The sequence below is a fragment of the Neopsephotus bourkii genome, unplaced genomic scaffold, assembly GCF_033783945.1.
Source record: "Neopsephotus bourkii isolate Nb327-2 ecotype Australia unplaced genomic scaffold, CSIRO-AGI_Nbou_v1 NB_1471, whole genome shotgun sequence".
Taxonomy (NCBI): domain Eukaryota; kingdom Metazoa; phylum Chordata; class Aves; order Psittaciformes; family Psittacidae; genus Neopsephotus; species Neopsephotus bourkii.
Window position 1 is genome coordinate 666,153 of NW_026901947.1, and position 22,054 is coordinate 688,206.

General features: G+C 44.6%; 1 protein-coding gene across 3 annotated transcripts in view; it reads right to left on the minus strand.

Moving 5' to 3' along the window:
* Positions 1 to 22,054, minus strand: part of FAM219A (family with sequence similarity 219 member A) — an 86,810-nt gene that overhangs the window by 27,256 nt on the left and 37,500 nt on the right. For all 3 annotated transcript variants that reach the window (XM_061369031.1, XM_061369030.1, XM_061369028.1), the window contains exon 2: positions 8,208 to 8,307. In XM_061369031.1, coding sequence (XP_061225015.1) covers positions 8,208 to 8,307 — 100 coding nt within the window. The remainder of the gene's footprint in view (positions 1 to 8,207; positions 8,308 to 22,054) is intronic.

A 22,054-nucleotide genomic window follows, 5' to 3' on the forward strand; every position in this document is an offset into this window, starting at 1 on the left:
TATTATGGTCGGACAGGACAAAGAAAACCTGTGATTTGGAGCTCTGGTCTTCTGCTTCAGGCCAAAACCCCCATTCAGACAGCAAATGCTTTGGCCTATTCCCATTACAAAGTAAAATAATTTGTGTAGAGGTGGATCTTCAGGGTTAGCTCTTTCCTGGACCATCATACCTGTAGGTACTATAAAAAGCTGGAGTGGCTAAAGGACGGCCAGATAAGTTAAAGTTTGGGTTCAAACTTAAACATGAGAAGTTCAGGTTAGATATAAGGAAGAAGTTCTTTACTGTGAGGGTGGTGAGGCACTGGAATGGGTTGCCCAAGGAAGCTGTGAATGCTCCAGCCCTGGCAGTGTTCAAGGCCAGGTTAGATGGAGTCTTGGGTGACATGGCTTAGTGCGAGGTGTCCCTGCCCATGGCAGGGGGTTGGAATGAAATGATCTTAAGGTCCTTTCCAACCCTAACTGTTCTATAATTCTATAATGCCCAACAAAATTATTCAGGTAACTTAAAGCTTCCTCCTTCATGATTTCTTATCTGAATGTGTATTAGCCAAGACTGATGTGTACAACACAAGATGTGTGTCTAGTGGCTTATTAAGTCTGTGGGTTCCCCCTAACATGTCATGGGAGAGGTGTACATATGATGATGGAGGAATGGGAAAGACCAGTAAAATACTGGTGGGGTGGCAAGCAAATTGTAGTGACAGAAATAGCATGCTCGTTTGGTGATCATCATGCCACATCATGCTCATATTCATGTACTTAGGCTCTGCTCCTGGGATACGCTGACTGGTACCTCCCTTCCTTCTGTCTCATCCACTAGCATATTCCCTCCTCCCCAGAGCACTCTGCTGAACTCCAGTGAATTTCTCTCTTCCAGTTTCTCTTAATGGCTTTACTGTTTACCCAGGCCTGTGTCAGCTACAGTGTCTCACACACCTCTTCCTTTCTGCCCTTCTATTTCTCCTCCAACTGACCTGCAATAGTATGCCTGCCACAACTGTTTTCCTGCCCTCATCTTTGCTGTTCTGTCTGCAGACAGCTCTACTGCCCTTAACGTGATGCAACTGTTCATTCTCTCATCCCCTCCAAAAAGACCCTGGAGATACCTACAGGAAGGATGCTACAATAAATTGTGTACGCAATTGCTATTATAAATGGGAAGAGTAATAACACATGAAATAATGTTTAAATAAATTCCTCCCAAGCCTCAGGAGGCCTCTGAGTGGTAGGCTATGCTTCCACCTTCATGAAGAAAATCAATAGCAGTGCTACACCACCACTGTACTCTGGCTTCCACACTACCATCCACCTCCCCCCAGTACGAAATACAGACAGTGTTCAAGGAAATGGGTGCTCCTAGGGGACGAACATGGCTCTGTGCACTTAAGGTAATGATGTCACTTGAGGTCGCCATGTAAAGTTATGGATATGGAAATCTGCAGTTTTGTCAACAGAGGTGGAACCTGGGGACCCAGCTTAACAGTGGGAGCTTTTTTATGAAACGTATCCCTAATTTACCTGCAGAGCTTCTTCCCAGAAACAACAGATGCTATACCTAATTAGCATTAATCGCCTTGTTATAGAAACACAACTGGGAATAGCCAGTACTTGAGGTACTGACAAAAGGATACACTAATGGCATTGATTTGTCCATCCTGCTACAACCTCCCCTTACTATTCTGTGTGAAAAGTTTAGAAGTCTGGGGGTTGGGATGCATCTCCCAGTGCAAGTTTTTTCATCTTGATCTGCTTCAAGAGGAGCCCTGGAATGGGATTTCTGAGTGAGGCATTCTTCTGAACAGCTCTGGGATAGGATGCTCTGCTGTGTGCTTTGTGGATTTTATCATAGAATCATAGAACAGTTAGGGTTGGAAAGGACCTTAAGATCATCAAGTTCCAACCCTCCTGCCATGGGCAAGGACACCTCACACTAAACCATGTCACCCAAGGCTCTGTCCAACCTGGCCTTGAACACTGCCAGGGATGGAGCATTCACAACTTCCCTGGGAAACCCATTCCAGTGCCTCACCACCCTCACAGTAAAGAACTTCTTCCTTATATCCAATCTAAACTTCCCATTTATGTTTTAAACTGTTTAAGTTTTTCAATGAAGATGCTTTAGAACAAGCTCTGAACCCACATCTAACCCTAGGAGAGGGGTTAAATAACTACATCAACTGAAAGATCAGTCTCATGAGCCACATGGGGAGATAAAGGCATTCTGTTCTTTACCAGGATTAGAGACCATTTGTGAGTTTCAACCACGAATGCACCAATTTTGTTACGTTGAACCCTGAAGTCTTTGTAGTTCTCAGCTCATTGAATGATATTGCCAGTGCTACTCCTCCCTGATTGTACAGCAATTCAATATTTGCCATGAATACACAGTAGCAGGCTGGAAGGTAGAAACTAACACCATAGATTTGTCACCAGCCTCTGTCTCTAAATCAATTACCTCCTCTGTCCACTTCAATCTTCACCTTCCAGCAACAGGCTGGAGGGTAGAAGCTAATACCACAGATTTGTCATCAGCCTGTCTCTAAATTGATTAACTCCTCTGTCCACTTCAGTCTCCACCAAGACAGGACCCAGACATAAATCAGATTCTCAGTTTTGTCCAGATCAAGCACACCAGAGAACAACATGCTACATTTCCTGACCAGTTTGGTGGCCTTCTATGATGGGGCTACAGAAGTGATGGACAGGGGCAGAGCAGGTGACGTCAATCGACCTGGACTTCTGCAAAACGTTTGACACTGTCCCACATGACATCCTTGTCTCTAAATTGGAGAGACATCAATTTGATGAATGGACCACTCAGTGGATAAAGAACTGGCTGGATGGCTGCACACAAAGAGCTGTGGTCAATGGCTCGGTGTCCGGCTGGAGACCAGTAATGAGTGGTGTCCCTCAGGGATCAGTGTTGGGACCGGTCTTGTTCAACATCTTCGTCGCTGACACGGACAGTGGGATTGAGTGCGCCCTCAGAAAGTTTGCTGATGACACCAACCTGTGTGGTTTGGTTGATACGCTGGAGGGAAGGAATCCCATCCAGAGGGACCTTGACATGCTTGTGAGGTGGGCTGATGCCAACCTCATGAAGTTTAACCATGCCAAGTGCAAGGTCCTACACCTGGGTGGGAGCAATCCCAGGCACAGCTACAGGCTGGATGCAGAAGAGATTAAGTGAATAACAAGACTTCCTTCACTTCTCCCTGAGCCATCTGCTTGGCTCAGGTCCCACTAAGGCCGTTAACTTGCTCTCATCTTCTTCTTGCTATACAAATAGCCAAAAGGCCAGATTGAGTGACTCAAGAGGCTTTTACACTCACCCTAGCAATAGGTTGAGGCTCCTGGTGAACAGAATTTCCTTCCCAGCAGTAGCTGGGTTGTGGCTGACCTGCACCATGTCTCCTAGAGAAAAAAACCCAACATCCTACAATGCAGCTTGCAGGAGGAATGTGTTCATATCCTATTAATTAGTGAAATAGTTCTCCTCTGTTAGTGTTACAATAGCTTCCTGCCTCTTGAATAAAGGGAAGCTCCTGGTTAGGCTGCTGGATTGATTATATACTTGATCCACAGCAGCTGACACTAAAAGCAACTTTATGACACTTGCTTCTCCTTATGGGGTTGACCAGAATCAGCCCCTGTGCTTTCTGGTATTTTTTGCAAGATAAGTACCAGCATGAGATTTAAGCTTGGAGGGGAACAAAATGGTAGTTAGGATTTATGGCCAAGTTCCTGGTGTGATGAAGATGCCACTGCCACAAACCCTCATCGCCACCATAGCTTGTTCTGCAGCACTCCAACCACTTGCCACATTGCCCATTCTGTTTTAACACAATCTGTAACGTCATTGCTAGATAAGACAGACAGACTGTCTGCATGGGGATTTCAGCACAGGGAAGAGAAATTAAAAATGCAAAATAGAAAAACAGATGGCATAAGCTTCATTAAAATAATATCTCATCTCCTGGGGATCCCAGGAGGATCCATTGCTTTCTGGTGGATATGGTGCCCCTGAGACTTACACTTGGGGATTATTCTGTTCCTCCATCTCTCCTTATCACAACTCTCTTCTGTTTTCGCAAAGCTTGTGGTATATGCTCCATCTGGACATGCCTCCTAATAAGGATGTGCTGGAGACATCCACACTAAGCACTAATGTATACCCAGACTCCCCTCCTTCTCTCCCCTGTGCCAGAATCCTTATCAAGTGATTTTAAAGACAGAAAGAAGCAGTTCCTGACAGAAAGATGAAATGGGAGTGTTAGAAAAGTAAGAAATACATAATTATTATGGACATAATATCAATAAAGGTTTAGGATGATGAACTACATGAACTGGGAGATGTTATTTCCACTTAGTGTGAGGCTTTCCTCTTTTTTGTTGTGTTCCCAGCAGCAAGCTAAATGTTGTACTGATTCATTTATAAACCAGGCGTAATCCTTAGGAATTCACTAGAAATATGTCACCTGCAAAGTTTTTCTTGTATCTAACTGACCCCCAAAGCAAACACATGGCCAGATGTATTTATTCAGAGGGGGAGAAACAACAGAGGAAAAGACCATTCGAGCAGTAGGATGAATCTGTGTTCCATGCATGCAGCACAGCAAATTCCTTCTGTCACACTTCAATCACTGCAGCCTCTGGAAGCAAAAGTTGTATTCATGCTGGGCTGGTATTTAACTGAGCTCACTTAAACCAAGCTTCCAGCAAGCACATGTGACAGATTTATATATGAATCTTCATGGAGTGAAAAATGACATTTATCAACCTTCCATCCGAGCATTTGACATTTGAACAATTGATTCTGATTTAACAGTGAAAAATGCCACTACCCATATGGAAAACCCACAATAGGATTAAAACCCTAGTTGCTACCATCCCAAAGAATGGCTCTGCCAGTTAAGCTATCAAACATTTATGTATTACTTTAACTTTTTCCAGCTTTAAAGAGATTAAAAAAACAACCCAAATCCTGACAAGTTTAATGCAGAAGAGACAAAAAAGTCTAGTTGGAGGAACAGGGGCCAGAGCTAGGAGATGCCAGCCATTAAACTGCTTTCAAATTGTAAAGGCTGGGCAGATCTTAAGAATAACAGCAGCAAGAGCTGATGTGGATTAAAGGCATGCTACACTGGCTACAGACAATACCGTCAGTCTCATTTTGCCACAGGTAATTCAGAGTTTATCTGAGTATGGCTAAGAGTAGAACGTCAGTCCAAATGCTACTAGATATGTGTTCACCTAATTAAAGAGGCATGCTGTCTTCACAGGCAGAGAGAGAGATGTTTGAGCAGATTTCTCTCTGGAGACAAGGCAAGATGATGTTTGGCAGCCTTGCAAGACAGTTCCTCTTAAGCACATAGGTTTCTCCCACTATTACCTTCATGAGAAGCCTGGAGAAGAGAAGGCTGCTTGGAGACCTCAGAGCAGCCTTCCAGTATCTGAAGGGGGCCTATAGGGATGCTGGGGAGGGACTCTTCATTAGGGACTGTAGTGACAGGACAAGGGGTAACGGGTTAAAACGTAAACAGGGGAAGTTTAGACTGAATATAAGGAGGAAGTTCTTTACTGTTAGGGTGGTGAGGCACTGGAATGGGTTGCCCAGGGAAGGTGTGAATGCTCCATCCCTGGCAGTGTTCAAGGCCAGGTTGGACAGAGCCTTGGGTGAGATGGTTTAGTGGGAGGAGTCCCTGCCCATGGCAGGGGGGTTGGAACGGGATGATCTTAAGGTCCTTTCCAGTCCCAAATGTTCTATGATTCTATAATTCTATGAGTATATGGTGGTCTGCATTGAGGGCAAACCAGGCAGGATCACTAGCTGGAAATGAGGTCCTGGCAATACTACACCTCTATCTACAGCAAAAAATGTTCAGACTCTTCCAATACCTCATTTTGCCTCTCTATTGATGAACAGCAGCATTCAGCAGTGCATAAGTGAAATAAAATCTTCCCTGTGTGGAAAAGCAGAAGTTCTGGAAGAAAGACTAATCATACCGTTGTATCTGATCTTGGGAAAAATATGGTAAGCTATGTAACTGTGGCATATTTTCATGTATTAGTCCATTGTAATAATCGGTTGTCTTGCACTCAGCTAATGTAACAGGCTTCCTCTTAGTCACCTCCAGTTGCTAAATTCCAGTTTACATCAGACTGAGTTTTCCCTGTCATATTTTTCTCATTTCTATTATTCCAGTTTTCATGTGTTTTCTCTGTGGTATTTCACAGTCTTTGTTGTACTTTTGTCTCCCAAATACGCTATGACTAAATTTTCTTTTGCAGACTCATGCATTTTATGTCAAAGTCATTAATAAACACTCCATTAGCAATGTCCTTTCATCTGATAATTTCTCCTTCTCAAAACACATAATCTGATGTGTTTTAATTTCCTGGGTTTCTCAACCTACTGGCTTTGCTTAAACACTTAGAGATCTACCTCATATTACTTTTTCATTTAGTTTGCATGAATTGAACTTGTTAACTCTGAATCCAAATCTATTTCCCATGATCAGATCACCTATAATGTCCTCATCACTTACTGAAGCCAAGTCACGTCAGCAAATCTCTGGAGGATATTTTTACTGCCTACAGATGCAAGACTATCTCAGACTTACCAATAATAGAATCAATTGCTCTCCAACTTGATTCTTAATGTTAAATTACCTAAACCAACTATTGCAGTAGTAATTATCATTCTAATAACATTACAGAACTCTCTTGGCAATGAAAAAGGATCCTGGTGGCATACGGCATGCTGGCAGTGATAATCCTTAACCAAACTGGGACTGGTGCTGTCAATAACACAGTGCTGCTCCCTGCCTTTTCCTGAGAAGCAGCCACTGGCTTTAGAGTATTCATGACTGCAACTGCAGGACAGGCCTTCTTGTCCCAATGCACTTGCTCATACCTATATAAGCAGCTCAAGGTTCTCCTCTCTGCTGCATAATCTTGCTGCATTTGCATATCCAACTTTCTGTCTTCTCCTTTCTAGTCACACGTGCAGCGAGATCTTGCCAGTTCAACTACTATATCTTCCTTTGCTGTCTATGGGTCTACTCTGTGACATTCCTTTCTGCACTGCTATGACCACATTTGTTTGACTGTTCATTTATTACATACTCAGGCAGAGCCTTGAGATTTCCCAAGTGTTTCCCAGCCTTTTCCTGGTGTTTCTTTAAGTCTGCTCTTAAAAATGAGGCCAACACTAGTGTTTGCAGTAGTATTGCAGGTGCTTGGGTAAAACCTAACTGTTGAGAATATCTCTTCATAATCACACACCAATGCCCAAACTTCCCCCAATCTTTTTCAAACCTTAGCTGTCTGATAAACTTCCCTATCACTCATTTGACAGGGGCCAAAATTATTCCACTGAACATGTGGGAACCCACTTCTTTCAAAGCCTTCCCAACATGGCACAGTCACCCTCAATGAGCTCCAGCAGCAGCCTCTCAAAGTCATTTGTACTGATGTGAAGGACAACCAGGGGACTGCTTCCTGATCCCACTGCAAATTTTTTTCTGATTTAAGATGCTATTCTATATCCACATTCTGAGCAAAAAGCACACTGTTCCTTCATCAGGTTCTTGAGGCTCTGTGGCACAACAGTGGCCCAGGTTTTGGAGGCAGAACAGCCATGTATGGACTGCTGTCCTCCTGTAAGCATTAGCCTTGCAAGGAAGCAGTGTATTGTGCTCACTGGATTCTACTCCCAGAACTTAAAAAATATTGCTCAGAAGTAGAATGAGGTATGTGAACCTTTACAGACCTACAAGTCCTCCATCTCACAGTAAGACAGCTCTATCTTTTTCTGGTAGTGGCCCAAGTCTCTGATCCCTTCCCTTTTGTTTGCAGTTATTCTGTCTTCTCTCCTTTTTTACAGTCCCTCTATATTATCTACATTCTTTATCTGGCCGAGCCTTGATCTTAGCTTGATAAAAATCTGTGGGTTTAAAAAGCTATGTTTTCCTTTCAAGGAATAGCTTTCTTCCTCTACCACAGCCCAAGGTACGGGGTCCTTACATGTTTGTAGGTCAGCTCCCTCAGCAGCAGAATCACAATGACAAAACTGCTCTGAGAGTTGTTTGATCCAAGCTGGCTTGCTCAGCCACATACGTGGAGATCTGCATATGATCCCATGAGTACCTCATTGTATTTCAGACCTTGGATTCAGCCTTTTTAGTTTCCATCAGCAGACTCACCTAATTTCACTTGAAGTGGGGACGGCTTATAGTTCATGGCTACAGTCTCTCCCTCCCTCGTATCACAATCTCTGTCCGAAATAGATGCAGCTGTTGGATCCTGTTAAAAGACAAAAGGAAACAAAACAGAATGGTTTAGCTAAAAGTTATGCAGTCTCTTCTCTAACTTGCTGTTAGGCAAGTCCATCCCCACCCGCGTTCAGAGTGAACAAAGAACATGCCAGTGTTGTGAATGGCTGAAACCCAGAGGCAAACCACAGGACTTTGGAAGCACATTTAGTATACTAAAAATACCTCTGGAAAAGCCAGATTTCAATATCAGACTTACATGACGGGTGATATTGGGAATATAATGTGGAGAGTGGGTCACCAGTTCAAATTCAGCCTGGGTTGGCAACAGTCCCGAACCATTTTCATGTGATAACTCCGGCGTGTTGCATGACGCGCATTACAGTTTCAGCTGAGTCCCAGGTGGACCAGTCAACCTCATGATTAAAAAAGTTTGTGACCAGATCTTTGTGAAAGTCCAGCTCAGAAGGAGTGAGGACTGAATGAGAGGGAGAATTCAATCTCTGGTCCTCTCGGGAGAAGAATACAGATGCCTGTATTTCCAATACTGAAACACTTTCATGGCTGACTGGGAAGATCTGATTTCAGTTATCTGTCAGCAGCATAGCATCCTTCTTTGTCACTTAAATGCTCCCAAAACCCAAAGCTCCCCATTATTCCTACTTGCATACAACCTAATCCAGGTAGTCTCTGCTACAGCACACCAAAGGGTTCAGAGAGAGACAAACTACCAATTCAAGCACTTCCACCAGTATCTAAGAATATTTAAAGTCCTTTCAAGCAAACTTCACATATGTTGGAACTCTCTCTACTCAGCACCATCACGACAATTAAAAATGTTTTCAAACATGTTCACTGTTTTCCTCCATGAAGCTAGAAACTAAATTGGACATGCATGCATATACATACACCTATATCTCTACGTAAATTTGGATTTGCCATACTAAACAGCAGCTGGATGGCAAAACCACAGCAGCTGAAATTAAATGAAGCAAAAAATGAAGTGGTACACCAAAGAACAACAATCCCCACTTTATAAATTAAAATTATGAGCTGTAGCTAGCTAATATCACTCAAGGAAGAGATCCTGGATGACAGGTTCCATCAGATAATAGGCACAGCTCTCAGAGGGAGAGAACCAGGGAGGCACCACTACAGGCTCATGATGTTCTTGTACTCTTGGGGATATGATACAGGGTTAGCCGAGACCTTTCATCTGACTTGAAACAGCCATCCTTATTTTTTGTGTTAGAACCTATTCTATGGTATATCTCAGGCAAAGACCAGTTCTTGTGGTATCCTCCAAGTACAGGATTGGTCTCAAACACACTCAGATGTAGGAGCTAGACCAGAATCCAAGCTCTAGGAAAGGATATTCATGGGAATAGCCAGATAATATAAAGGGTATGTCTGTCTCCCAGGCATGCTAGAAACTCTCCAAGAGGAATGTGTAAGATGATAAGTGGCACCACCTGAGTGCAGGCTTCCTGGATGAGAATCTTACACCCAACAGTTTGGGAAAAGACAGGATATAGCCATTTTTAAGGAGCATGACTCCAAGAGCTGGATGTTCCCCTAGTGCTACTTGGAGCCCTAATCTGCTGGCTGCAGGAAGGCACAGGAGTAGACATATTACAGTTAAGAACATGGTGTGATGGCCATATACTGCTTCCTATGATGGTGCAGTACAGCATAGAGCCAAGTGAGCTCACAACCAGCAGTTCACATGGCAGAGGAGCCTGGCCACCCAGACTACCTCAGATTTACGTTGTTAGAATCATGCTTGAACTCTTTAAATCAAAACCAGACCTTATTTTCCTCAGAAGCTGACGTGCTGACAGTAGGTTTTGCTTGTGGGTGACCTGCCAGTGAGATTAGACATCCACTTGCATGAATAGAGTGAGAGGAGAAATATTTTGAGGTGCCTGTGATGATTTGGACTCTGGTCCTTGATCAGAGGACTCGGAGCAATCTCAAAGCTAGGCTCTAGACCAAACAAATAGGAAAGGATCCTTAGAACTCCAGAAAAAAAACAAAGATGATTTTCAAGGAGCAATTCATTCCATCATATCTTAACGCTCATCTTAAAAGGAGATGAATCCACCCTTGGATATGTGTCTCCATCTCCCCACTGCCTATAGAGGGGGCCTCGCAACTGGTGGAGACTGCATCCCTGCTTCTGACATGGGACAGATGAAGGACACAGCAGCAGAGTCCATGATAATGCCAGCCCATACCAGGAATTCATCTCCAAGGTTTGGAACAACACTTTTCTGCCCTAGCAGCATGGCATCCCTACAGCAGACCTGCAGGGCAGCATTTTATGGCCACATAGCAGACCCATGGCTTGCAAAGAGGGATCACAAAGCACCAGCGGCTTCTGGGTGACCACCACTGCATACACAGGCAAAACTGCTCTCTCCAGAGAGCAAAATGTATTGAAAAGGAAATCAAGCTGGGCCAGAGACAGCATCCCCAGTGCCAGTGGGTATCCATCCCCATCCCAGGAGTGCCAAGGCACTGTCGTATTTCCCATCCATCACTTCATATATGTTCTGCAGCAATGCACAAGACTCCATAGTAACAACCCTGGCTGCGAGAACGACAGCATTCCCACGCAGCTCGGCTGGAGCTGCCTCTTTGCACGAACACGCTTTTCTTCTGTGCATGCTGAACGGGTTCTTTCTCTACATCTCATCCACTCAGAGAAACATTTACTTGACTAATTAGCCTCTTGCTTGTGAATGCCTGTGAGCACACCGAGACTCACCGCAGGCTTTCGCTACTGCAATTCACTTGGTGATTTTGTTGTTTTTTACAAGCCTCTCCAGGCTGATGCATTCAGCACTGACCCCGACATCAAAATCTCAGCTACGTGGTGAGACCAGTCCCAGGCCAGACAATGTGATTTTTCTCTGCTTGCTGGGGGTACACTCCCAATCAAAAGGCAAGTGCTGAGACGCAGCTGCAGGGGTTCTAAATGGTGATGGAAATTTAATACTTTCAAGGGACTTTTTTGTTCCTGAGACCTCCTTGTAATTTCATTCCTAGGGGGAAAAATACATTAAATGAGGCCACTTTATGAATATTTGGTCGGAACCAGAGTTTAACCAAAGTTTTTTTCCCACATCCCACATGCTCACAGCTTAATTGGGTATGCACAACCACAGCATACAAACGGTGGGGTGGTTCCTTACTAGTTTGTTTTTTTCTCTAGGTTTGACAAAATGGACCTCAAAAAACAGCTCTCCTGCTAAGTACAGCCACATCCTACTCTGTGTGTACCACGTGCTGTTTCTGAACAACAGAGATTAATTCCAGTGAACCTTCATGGAGCATGAGTGCTGTGAATCCTCAATGTACAGGAGCATAGAGAGGAGCTGAAAACACTTCAAACCAAAATCAGGAGTTTAAGGAGGATGACACACAGCAGGGTTTTTATTCTTCCTCCTTTTTAAAATCCCTCCTTCTGTTTTTGCAGTACTTGGCAAACAACACAACATCTGCCTTAATGCAACAGGTCAGTAGCCTTTTTACTCTTGTCACCTACCTATAGCCCACACTGGACATTAGATTAACAAACCTCTTCTTTCCATCCATCCATCTGGGACACCAGTGCATATGGAAGAGAATGGACACACACACAGTTTCTGAGAGCTTTAGCTCCCTTAGAAATATTCTGGCGGTGTTCAAGACCAGGCTGGACAAAGCCCTGGATGACATGGTTTAGTGTGAGGTGTCCCTGCCCATGGCAGGGGGGTTGGAGCTGGATGATCTTAAGGTCCTTTTCAACCCTGACTATTCCATTCTATGATTCTGTAATTGGAAACTGAGATGTCTGTACCAGCCCACCCTTGCCAAGTGTAAAAACCAGTCACTGTTACAGCCCTAAGAAAATGTTCTCCACTTTGCTGTCTGTGGGAAATTCTATGATCATTAAAGCAGGTCTGCTTTTTGATAAAAACCAGAAGGGCACAATTGCCCTTACCCCGTAATTCTGAGGAAAGACACAATATACAGGGCTTTACTTACCACTTCTCTCCATAGTTCAGAGAGTTTGCTCTGATCAACTGAAACAGCATGAGCTGACTGCTCAGGAATACCATCCAGCTACCTTTGTCTCTCTCCACTACCAAGCAATGATGTGGTTGCTGTCTTCTAACTTGAAGATGCTGATACTCTCAGTACCAACATGTGTGACAGCCTACAGTGAGTGCTTGCAGCTCAGCAGACTCCTGCTTTCTGAAGCTGCCCATGTGGATTCACTTGCTGCAAACAAATGCTAACAAGAAAGGACAAGCCAAAGCATTTTGCTTCTTTTCTACATCAAATACTGAATTTGGAGAAAACTGATAGATGTTCTGTGCATGGGAGACTGACTTAGTGCGCAGGAAAACAAGTGAGAAACCGCATGCACCCCCAATACAGGGGGTACATTCAGGTCACTGAGCAGTTTCTATCATTCCCATGCTGTCATCCAAGACTCTCAGGCAAGAACATTGCTACTGCTAATAAATATTTATGCCTTCAGTCTCTCTACCCTGGGAACAGAAAATCCTATGCCCTTTGCAGATTTCCTCTGCCTCAAGCTGTACTGCAGTAGGTTATCCTGAGAAAGGCAGCTGTAGGCTGCAGGCTTCTGGGGAGTCTGAGTGCACAGGTGGGTAAAAGCAGCATCTCACCAGTATGTTGGACAGCAGACCTTTGCAGCATCCAGGTATCACTACAAAACAGGCATCAAATATCTATGGACATAAAGTGCTTAAACCCCCCACATGTGAACACCACCACCGGGAACTGAGATATGCATCATCTGTCCGTGTAAGAAACTGCATAAAAGGAGAAGCTCAGATATATAGTGGATGAAGCTGAATCCACCATACAGATGAACAATGGTCAGTAATGGCATGTCCAGCAGGAGAAAGGAAAGCGTCACAGGGGGATGAATGGCATGAATGGAACTTGCAAGCTTCACAAAGGACTCTGTAATGCTCTCCTGTGCATCCTTTGGGCTTCTGCTTCAACACAACTGTATGCTTGAACATATAGTTTTGGCCCTCATTATTTCATGGAAGATATAATCCCCTCAGCAGTCCTACAGATAAAACTTGAAGCTACAACCATGCAGGAACACTGGAATAATGGGGTCGCTCAGAGAAGAAAGGGGAAGAGTAAGGACAGATACAATAGCTGCATTCAGATACAGAAAGGGCTGCCACAGTGAAAAAGGGAGTAATATTTTTTTTTCATGTTTCTTGTAATCAGAATAAGAAATTATTACTTTAAATTGGAGCAGGATTGGAAGGCAATTTCATAGCAAACTGCAGAGGTAAGGGTCAGGAGCTGTACATTTGCCCGATGAAGTTGTGAAATTGCTGCTGCAAGACTGGATTAGAAAATAATTTGTCACACAGAAAAGTCAACAGAGCTTTTGAGGAAGCCTGATCAAGATTTGGTACAAGGTGATAAAATCCCTGATCTTTTTAGGTCCCTTTCCCCCATCTATGTTAAGAGAAGAGGAGCCTGCTTCTAAGGCAGACTCATTTAGGCAGAAGATCAGTTTATCCTGGGAATGAGAGGTTCTGCAAACTCCCCTACCTATTGTCAAGGACCATAGCTGGCCTTCACCTTATCTCTGGGTGAGCTGAAGAAAACCACCTTTTTTCCTAAGTCTCACATGTTAAAGGACTACCAGAATCACACAGAGACCAGAGCAGAAGGCTCCCAGGAAGACATGGTTGTCATTTTATATCCACATGTGCATGCTGCTGGATCCAGAGCACTAACTGCTCATCTCAGCATCACCACCCTGTACCAAAGTCAAAATAAATGCATTTTGGTGACACTGCAACTAATGCATCCTGATAGCTACTGACTCAGTTTCAACAAAGCCATAAATGACAACTGTTTATCAACTTTCTTCCAGCTCTGCCAATGCACAAGTTACAACACTGTTGTTCCTCTTCTGTGAGCAACCACTGAACAGATCTTATTTAGGAGTAACAAATTAGGCCTGCAATATCCCTGCAAGATCTGAATTTCAAAACTGATTCATTTATAATTGTAAGACAAACTGGTAGTTGAAGCCATTTCTTTCAGCAGTTCAAAAGCCAGCAGCATCAATTTTCTGCATGATTAAGATGTCAAGTCGTATCAATTAAACTGAAACAGAGCATCACTGAAGTGACTTTTTACTCTGTACACCTGCAGTCGGGGTAGCTCAACTCACTGGCATGTAAGTTCAGATCTTTGCTTCGTTTCAAATGGGAGCAGAGGAGAAGTGCTAATCTGCCTGTGTGAGCCACGCTGCTTGTGCTGAAATACTCCCTTGGAGCCATGGCTATGAAGGGTCTGCCTGACTGCCACATTCAAGCTGAAAAAAAGCAGCAAACAGAAAGGCATAAGCTGTGGAAAGGGAACAAGATGTTTCAGAGGGTCTGTTTTCCTAATCAAAGCTGACATAGGCAGCATAGGGAAGAAAGTTTTTTTACATGATGATGTATGACTAATCCAGGGAGTCTACGGTAACAGAGAAAGCACCAGTTCAGTAAACAGACCAAATGGTTTGGGGAAGCAACTGAGTGACAAAGAAAAATGGGAGTAATTACACGATTCCTGTTAGATTTCCCTCCAAGAAACCAGCAGCACAAGCAGCCCCCGGTCCTTTCCTTTCAATCATGATAAAGTATACTTAAGACTGTATTTCCCTCCAGGCTCTTCTCACGCACGTAAACCATCACTATTAACACATGCTTTTATAGGTTTGGTATCTTGTGCTAACTTTACATTACTTAAATTGGATCATTAACATTGCAAATTAGAGAAATGCCACACTGCACTCCCCTAACTCCCTGCAGCCCTTGCCAGGCAGCTGGTATGCAATAACTATTTAAAACCAGCTATTAACTGAGGTATGCTTTCAGGATGCTTCAATACCAAAACATTTCCTTCCTTATAAAGGATATATACATGAGGACATTACACCTTTCCTTTTGTACCACTTTGGGAGACATACGAGCATTTAAGGCAATAAAGCACCACAAATTCCTTGGTAGCTATTGTCAAAGTCAGTTTAGCAACCGGCATCTGGCCAAACCAGGATCTCAAAAACCCCCCAAACAACTTTACAACTGCTCTTTAAAACTTGACTCATGAGGAAGGATACCTTCAAAATGACTGAAAATTGAGAAGCATGTCAGAGACAAAGTCAGGGTGTATTTGGAGGACAAAGGCTAGGATAGGAGCTCAGGCTCTTGGCTACTGTAGCTGAGTCCTACAGAAAATTTCAATGCTCTACACAGTCCTAGCGCTGCCTGCCCATAAGGGACCACAGCAGGATCTTGTAGTGACTTGAATTCATGCTTGTTGGTTAGTATTTAGACCTTTGTTCAAAGTTGTGTCCCATCTTTACTCCTTCAAGACTTTACAGGAGCCTCAACAAGAGGAAAAGTCTTTTTTCAAAGAGTAAGTTGAGTTTTCTAGCTGAAATTAAGACAATCAGAGACTCTCCCACGTAACAGAGGAACTGTGCTTCCTTTCCATGGGCAACTCTAACATCTGGAGAAACCGGCTGAGAAGGTGCAAGACAAGCTGTGCCATCTCTGCTGAAAAGCCATAGTCTTGAGCATATACAGAATGCTTCACAGATCCTCTCCACATGCAGCTAGGCTGTTCCAGCTGTACATGAAAGACGAAATCAAAGTCTGCCCAAAGGAAACACTAAAAATGTTGGCTGGTTCTAGTAGATATTGCAGAAGTGATATATTCTGACAAAAACATCCCAGCACAATACAAATAATAGTAGGAGAGTTTTGTTCCAGTGATCTAAGTGCCCTCCAAAACCCTGGAAATTGGATAATAGCTTTTATAAGGTACGGACTGGATCCAGTGTAGCAAATACGACGCTACAAAGCTTTCGAAGCCTCTGGCTGTAAGAATAATAGCAGGAAAAGCTAAGACGGCTCCACATCCATACCTTTCAATAGACCAAAGTCTCCAATCTGTGGTTCAATATCACAGCTATTACTAGCATTCCTCTGGGGCCACTTGTCCTTTTCCAGTTAGCAGTCAGGACCTTTACTTTAAAAAAGCTGGCTGATTTTTACGCATTCAACTCCTATACATGTATGATGAATGAGGTCTTGCTTTTTGCTCCTGGAATTCACCTGGCACCTTTAATCCAATGCCTCAGGATCCTGTTCTGAGCTGTTTGATTGCTTCTCCCTTTCACTGCTTCGCCATCAATCATTTTTGATCCTGCCTTTCTCCTGCACCTAGTGAATCTCCCATCTCCCAGGTGGCAGGGCTAATCCGGCTCTGCAGGTTCTCTGACTGAGGTCTCAAGTCATCGAGACCCCCACAATGAACAACGCCACCCACTGAGTGTTAGCTTAATGTCAGACATTTCTGGAATGAAAATGTGTGCAGACTGCAGAGCATTTTTTTAGCCTCTGGATTCGTGTCAAAACCACAGGATGCCCTCTCATCGCACACCTACTTCATGTTTGCCAGGTCTATTGCCTTCAACCCAAGGCACCCTCAGCAGGGTGTTTGCTGTCTATACAAGCTGAACTTGTACACCTGTACTTTGCCTGCACTCACAATCAAGGGCATGGATGGATGCTGTAAGTGCTATCAGCAGGGAATCACTGAATCTCCCTTTGGGTACTCAGCCAAAACTGGGTCAGGAAAGAGTCAGAGTCAACAGCATGGAAATCTCAAGGACTCAGCACCCTGCATTCTAGGGAAGATGAAGATCTCCAAATGCTGAGTCACGGTGTTGAAGGAAGGATGCTGAATGTAGTCAGGATGCTGAAGGAAGAGCAAATACCTGTGCATTTGTCCAAGATCAAAACTACCTCTAGCCCCAGGAAAGAAGGATGCTGAGAAAACCAATGAAAGGAGACAGGCTGTAAGCAGGATCCAAACAAATGCTTGAAGAAGCACTGTGAGGGTCCACCATCCTAGGATGGAGGTTTAAAGAGATTCCTCAGGAATAATAATGGGTTCCCAGTGGTGTCCAAAGATTTTCAACAAATCTAAACCCAAAGACTCTTCGAGTACAACCCCAAAGATGAGCAGTTGCTCAAGGCTCACGCACCAAGCGTATCTGTCACACTGCAGACAGGAGGGGATCTCAGTGGTGGATGCCACCTTAGACCATGCTTTCATACCTACCCAGTGCTGCCTCCTTACCCCACAGCCCAGGCTGAGTAGTTCAGCCAGGACCATGGTGGGTAACACTAATGCTTTTGAAAGGGCAGCCCCGGGCAGGACTGCTCTTGTCCTCATCTTGCCATGCTCAGTGTGGCCACCAGTTCAAAGTCTTCAGCACATCGCTGTGAGCGTGGCCTGAGAAGTCATTTGCCCATTATGCAAAACTGGATCCCAGCATTAAAACCGTCCTGTTTTTTCTCCACTAGTACAGAAAATAAAGCCACCAAATTGACTGCTCAGCAGCCCTTTTCTCTTTAGCACGCTTTCAACTTGTCCCAAGAGACAGAGAGCTCAATCATCAGATTTCCATATTTATGAGGAGAGAGTTTCTGTTTAGCCAAGCTTGTGACAGAAATAACGCCACAAACAGCAGCAGGAGCAGCAGCATGGCAAACACGTCTGAAGAGTGGGGATGTGAAAGCCGAGGGAGATCTCAAGTCACTCCCTACCTTGGCACAGCTTTCCAGCTCCGGCACAAGAAACTGTGAGGGCACAGAAACTGTGAGGGCTTCTAAAATAAGAGCTTGCCTTGCCCCCGCTCCCCATGCCTGTGTCTCCATGGCTAATTAGCATCCAGGGGGATACAGATTCTCCTCTGATAAAGTGCTGTGTGGCTGCCTTCTCCCCTGACACGTTGTATTAGAAATATCCTCATTATGTGACTAATCAGGGAAGCTGAGACAAAGGCACAGGAGCTGACTTAAAGGGAAATGGTTAATTTTTGTAAGTATGGCCTATAAATTATTCTGTCTCCAACGGGCAAGGATGCTTCTTGCCCTCCCAATCCTGTAGAAAAAGTGCAAAATTGAGGACCCTGAAGGAAAACCTATTTTTATGCCCAGAAGTGGCAGATTTATCATCTCCCCTATTCGCTAAGCTCGCTTCCAATTCCCTTGGTTATTGCAGGGTTGCAGTTTAGGTCTTGGAGAGCCTGCCAGCCCCATGCTATCTGCTGGGGCTGGGGTCAGCAAGGCTGTCCAACAGCCCCAGTGCTGCCATATACTGCAGATGGCAGTGACAAACCTGGTTATCATTTTAACACATAGAACTTAAAAGTCAGTGGCACACAAAATGTCAGCGGCATTCCCAGCCATCCCTTGACAGCGGATGAAAATACTCAGCGCTGTTATCTTTCACATATCAGGCTGAGAAAAGACCAGAGCATACCTTAAATATTAAGGTAAACTGGGTTTAGTAGGCGCTGTCTGAAATAAAGGCAAGCAGACACCATTTAGCAGCACAAGGAGAGGGTTTTTAGAGGAGAATTTGTCTCCCCTTGGTGCTCCTTCTAATGGAACTGATCTCCATTCAGCTCCAGCTCGTCTCCTTGGCCTCCCGTTGACAGCACCAGAAAGAGATATCAGGCCAGACGGCTTCCGCCTCACTTCTCCTTTGAAGGCAGCCCCTTTATCAGCCGAAAACAAGCCATCTGTCCCTGGCCCCCTTCGAGGAGCCGCAGCAGATTGCAGCGCATGGGAGGAAGCACCACTCGAGGTGGGAACAGGAGGTCCAGGGAGCTCATTGCATGCACAGAAAGCCAAACCAGATCCCTATTTGAGTTGGGGAGGCAGATGAAAGGGTGGCCACAGCATTGGTGCTCCCTGGGACTGGATCAGGCACATGCACGTCCGCTTCTACTCTTTATTCGGCTCCCTCAGCACCGCTGCTGCTTCTGCTGCAGAGATACGGACCAGCCCCAAAACTCTGTGTTGGGGCTCCCAAAGGCCTTGCTGGAAGGCAGACTGCTGTGAGCCATGAAGGGTTTTGCCTGCTTTGCTCAGCAAGTGTGACTGCCCAAATCTTTGCATTTTGACATTTGCTAAATGTCTACTCTCTGGGGTGAAATTTTGCACTCTGGACACTTCTCTCTGACTGATCTGAAATACAGATGTATTTTTACATAATTTATATCATATATAAAATATTTTACATTCCATACACAATAATTTATTTATATATATTTCTATTTTTTGTTAGGGTGAGGCGCTAAGAACACATTTTGCCACCCTGAGTCTTCCCCTCTAAATAACATCCCTCTCAGCATCTACAGGCTGAGGCTGAAGCTGATGAGGGCAGGGGACTAACAGGGGATGAGCAGGGAAGAAAGGCATGGTTTGCCAGAGGACTAGAGCTGACTGAATAAAGGGAAACAGGCTAGACAGATAGCCAGGAGGGGGAAATAGGAATGGCTGAATAATGTTGCTAGAAGAACATGTCCAAGTAGACAAGGAAGAGACAGGGCAGGGACAGTGAAAGGCTACCAGGGTTAAAAAGACATAGCTGTCAGACATCTGTGGCACAATGCACCCCTGTGCTCTGCCAGGGCTTGTGCACACGAAAGACAACAACCTGCCATTGCCATTACTTCCCCAGCCAGTCCCAGACTAGCTTTGAGTGAAGCTCCAGAAGCATTCTTGCACCGAAGGGATTTAGGAACCTAACTGGCTCCTGTAGCCTGAACTCAGCCAAAGGTTGGTGGCAGAGCAATGTGCTCAGAGTGGCTGTGCTGGGCCATGCTGGCTTTCCCTTGTGGTTCACTTCCCCCTGTTAACACTGCAGGGAACTGACATTAGAAAAAACTATCAGGGCTGGTTTGCCAAGCTCTCAAATATACCTACTGCAGCCTAATTTGAGCCCCTGCAACCTATATGCTACATATTGGTCTTTAAAGACATGTTCATGTAAACCCTTCCCCTTAGTAATTCAGAAGCCAGCATGGTCCCACACTGGAGATGAATCAGGGCTACACAAGGAACAGTAGCCCAAGGATGTGGTTTCTTGTATAAGTTGCAAGTCACGTAGGGAACAGGGGAGTGGAGCGCAGAGAAGGAAAGATGTGGTTATACAACACGGGGCTGTCCTTGAGAACTGGGAGCTTTATGCTCTTACATGAAATATGCCAAGTCTCTAAAACCAGGTTTCCCAAGAAAGGTCACTAATAAAGTCTCCCTCCTCCGTCAGGCTCCTGGATCACAGCCCTGCAGTGTGATACACTAAGCGCTTACAAATGCTACCAAAGTGAGCGGGAGCTGTGCTATGCGTAGGTGAAGAGATATAACTCTGGAGGGGGCGAAAAATCATTAGGCCTTAATAGGTCTCTGTCTCAAGACCTTATTCATCCAGTCACACGACCATGAGAGGGAAGGGATTTTAAAAGGATTAGGGGGATCTACGCTTTCCAATCCCTCACCTTGCAGTAGGGCTGCAGAGATGAACAAGGACTTTGTGAAGTGCTCAGACACTATCTTTCATACCAAATGCCACGGAACAGCCCATAGAATTACCTACTTGGCTGTCAGGGGAATTTTGGTGTTATGCCTTCATCATGTGTATACATAGCTCTGCCATGTCTTTCTGTATCTGGCGGAGCCATCCTTCCCCCAATGCACTGGCATGTCTTGCAACCTTATTTGCAACCCTGCCAGTTTTCTTGCCAGCAACATGCTGAGTGCCTGCACAGCCATTCTTTCCTCTCTGAGAGTTGGGAGAGCAGGAGTACTCAAAGTAAGAGCAAGAGAACGATTATAACAAATCAGAGCAGCAGCCCTGATCTTCACCTCCATCTTACCAAAGGCCTGTGATCATTGACCCCAAACAAGGTAAGAAATGTCTCTGGGATGACATGGTGCTTGGGAAAGTTCCCTTTCAAGCTCCAGTAATTAGATGGCTGCCAGATATTGAATAGAAAATGTGCACTCCTTCTCAGACTGTTTGTTTTTACTTTGTGTAGAACCCTGCATCCTCCTTGTCCGTTAACTGGTATTTTGTGCCAGCAGATCCATAAGCTGTAGGAATGGATTTGCATCCCAGCCTCCGCCACTCCCCCCACTGACTCAGCCTTGGGATCAGTGTCTTTTAGTCCCACTAAGGTCTTAGTATCTTGCATTTTGGAGCAGGAGTTCAGGTACCTCCTAACCCCTTATCTCTTTTGTTACCTCCTTTATTACTTTATCTAGAATGCCTCCTACTATTTCCTTCTTCCAGAAGAAACAATCTCAGTATTTTCATTGTTTCTTTCTCTCTTACAGACTCCCAAACTCTTCGTGATTCCACAATATCCTTTTTAGGTCCCAGGCGATACATTACTGATCTAGAATGACTTCACAGTTTTTTTGTCTGCATTTTAATCTCCATGACCTTTTGTTTGCCTTTTTGTCTCTGCTGTCACAATCCACAGATGGCTTCATTCGTGTTCCATGCAGTGAGACTAAGTTATTTTCCCCGCGTCTCAGCCTTTCTACCCTCCTTTTCATCTTTCAAAGTGCTTTTTTGCAGGAGAGGTCTGAATCATCCCCTATTTTATATTTGGGTAAAGTGAGATCCAGAGAAGTAAGGCTGTTCAACACAGAAGCAAGAGAGCTGGGTCCTCCTCCACGGTTCTGGCCCCTGCGGCTGAGCATCTTCATAAATGCATTTCTACTGAATACATTTGACAGTATGCACAAGAAGGCAGTAAGTACCAACATTACACTTCTAACCACACTGCAGGGAAAAAAAGAGCGGTCAGGAGCTGCAGTTCCAGGGCTGTATTGCAATCCTGAAAAGTGGTCCCTTCCTGCAAG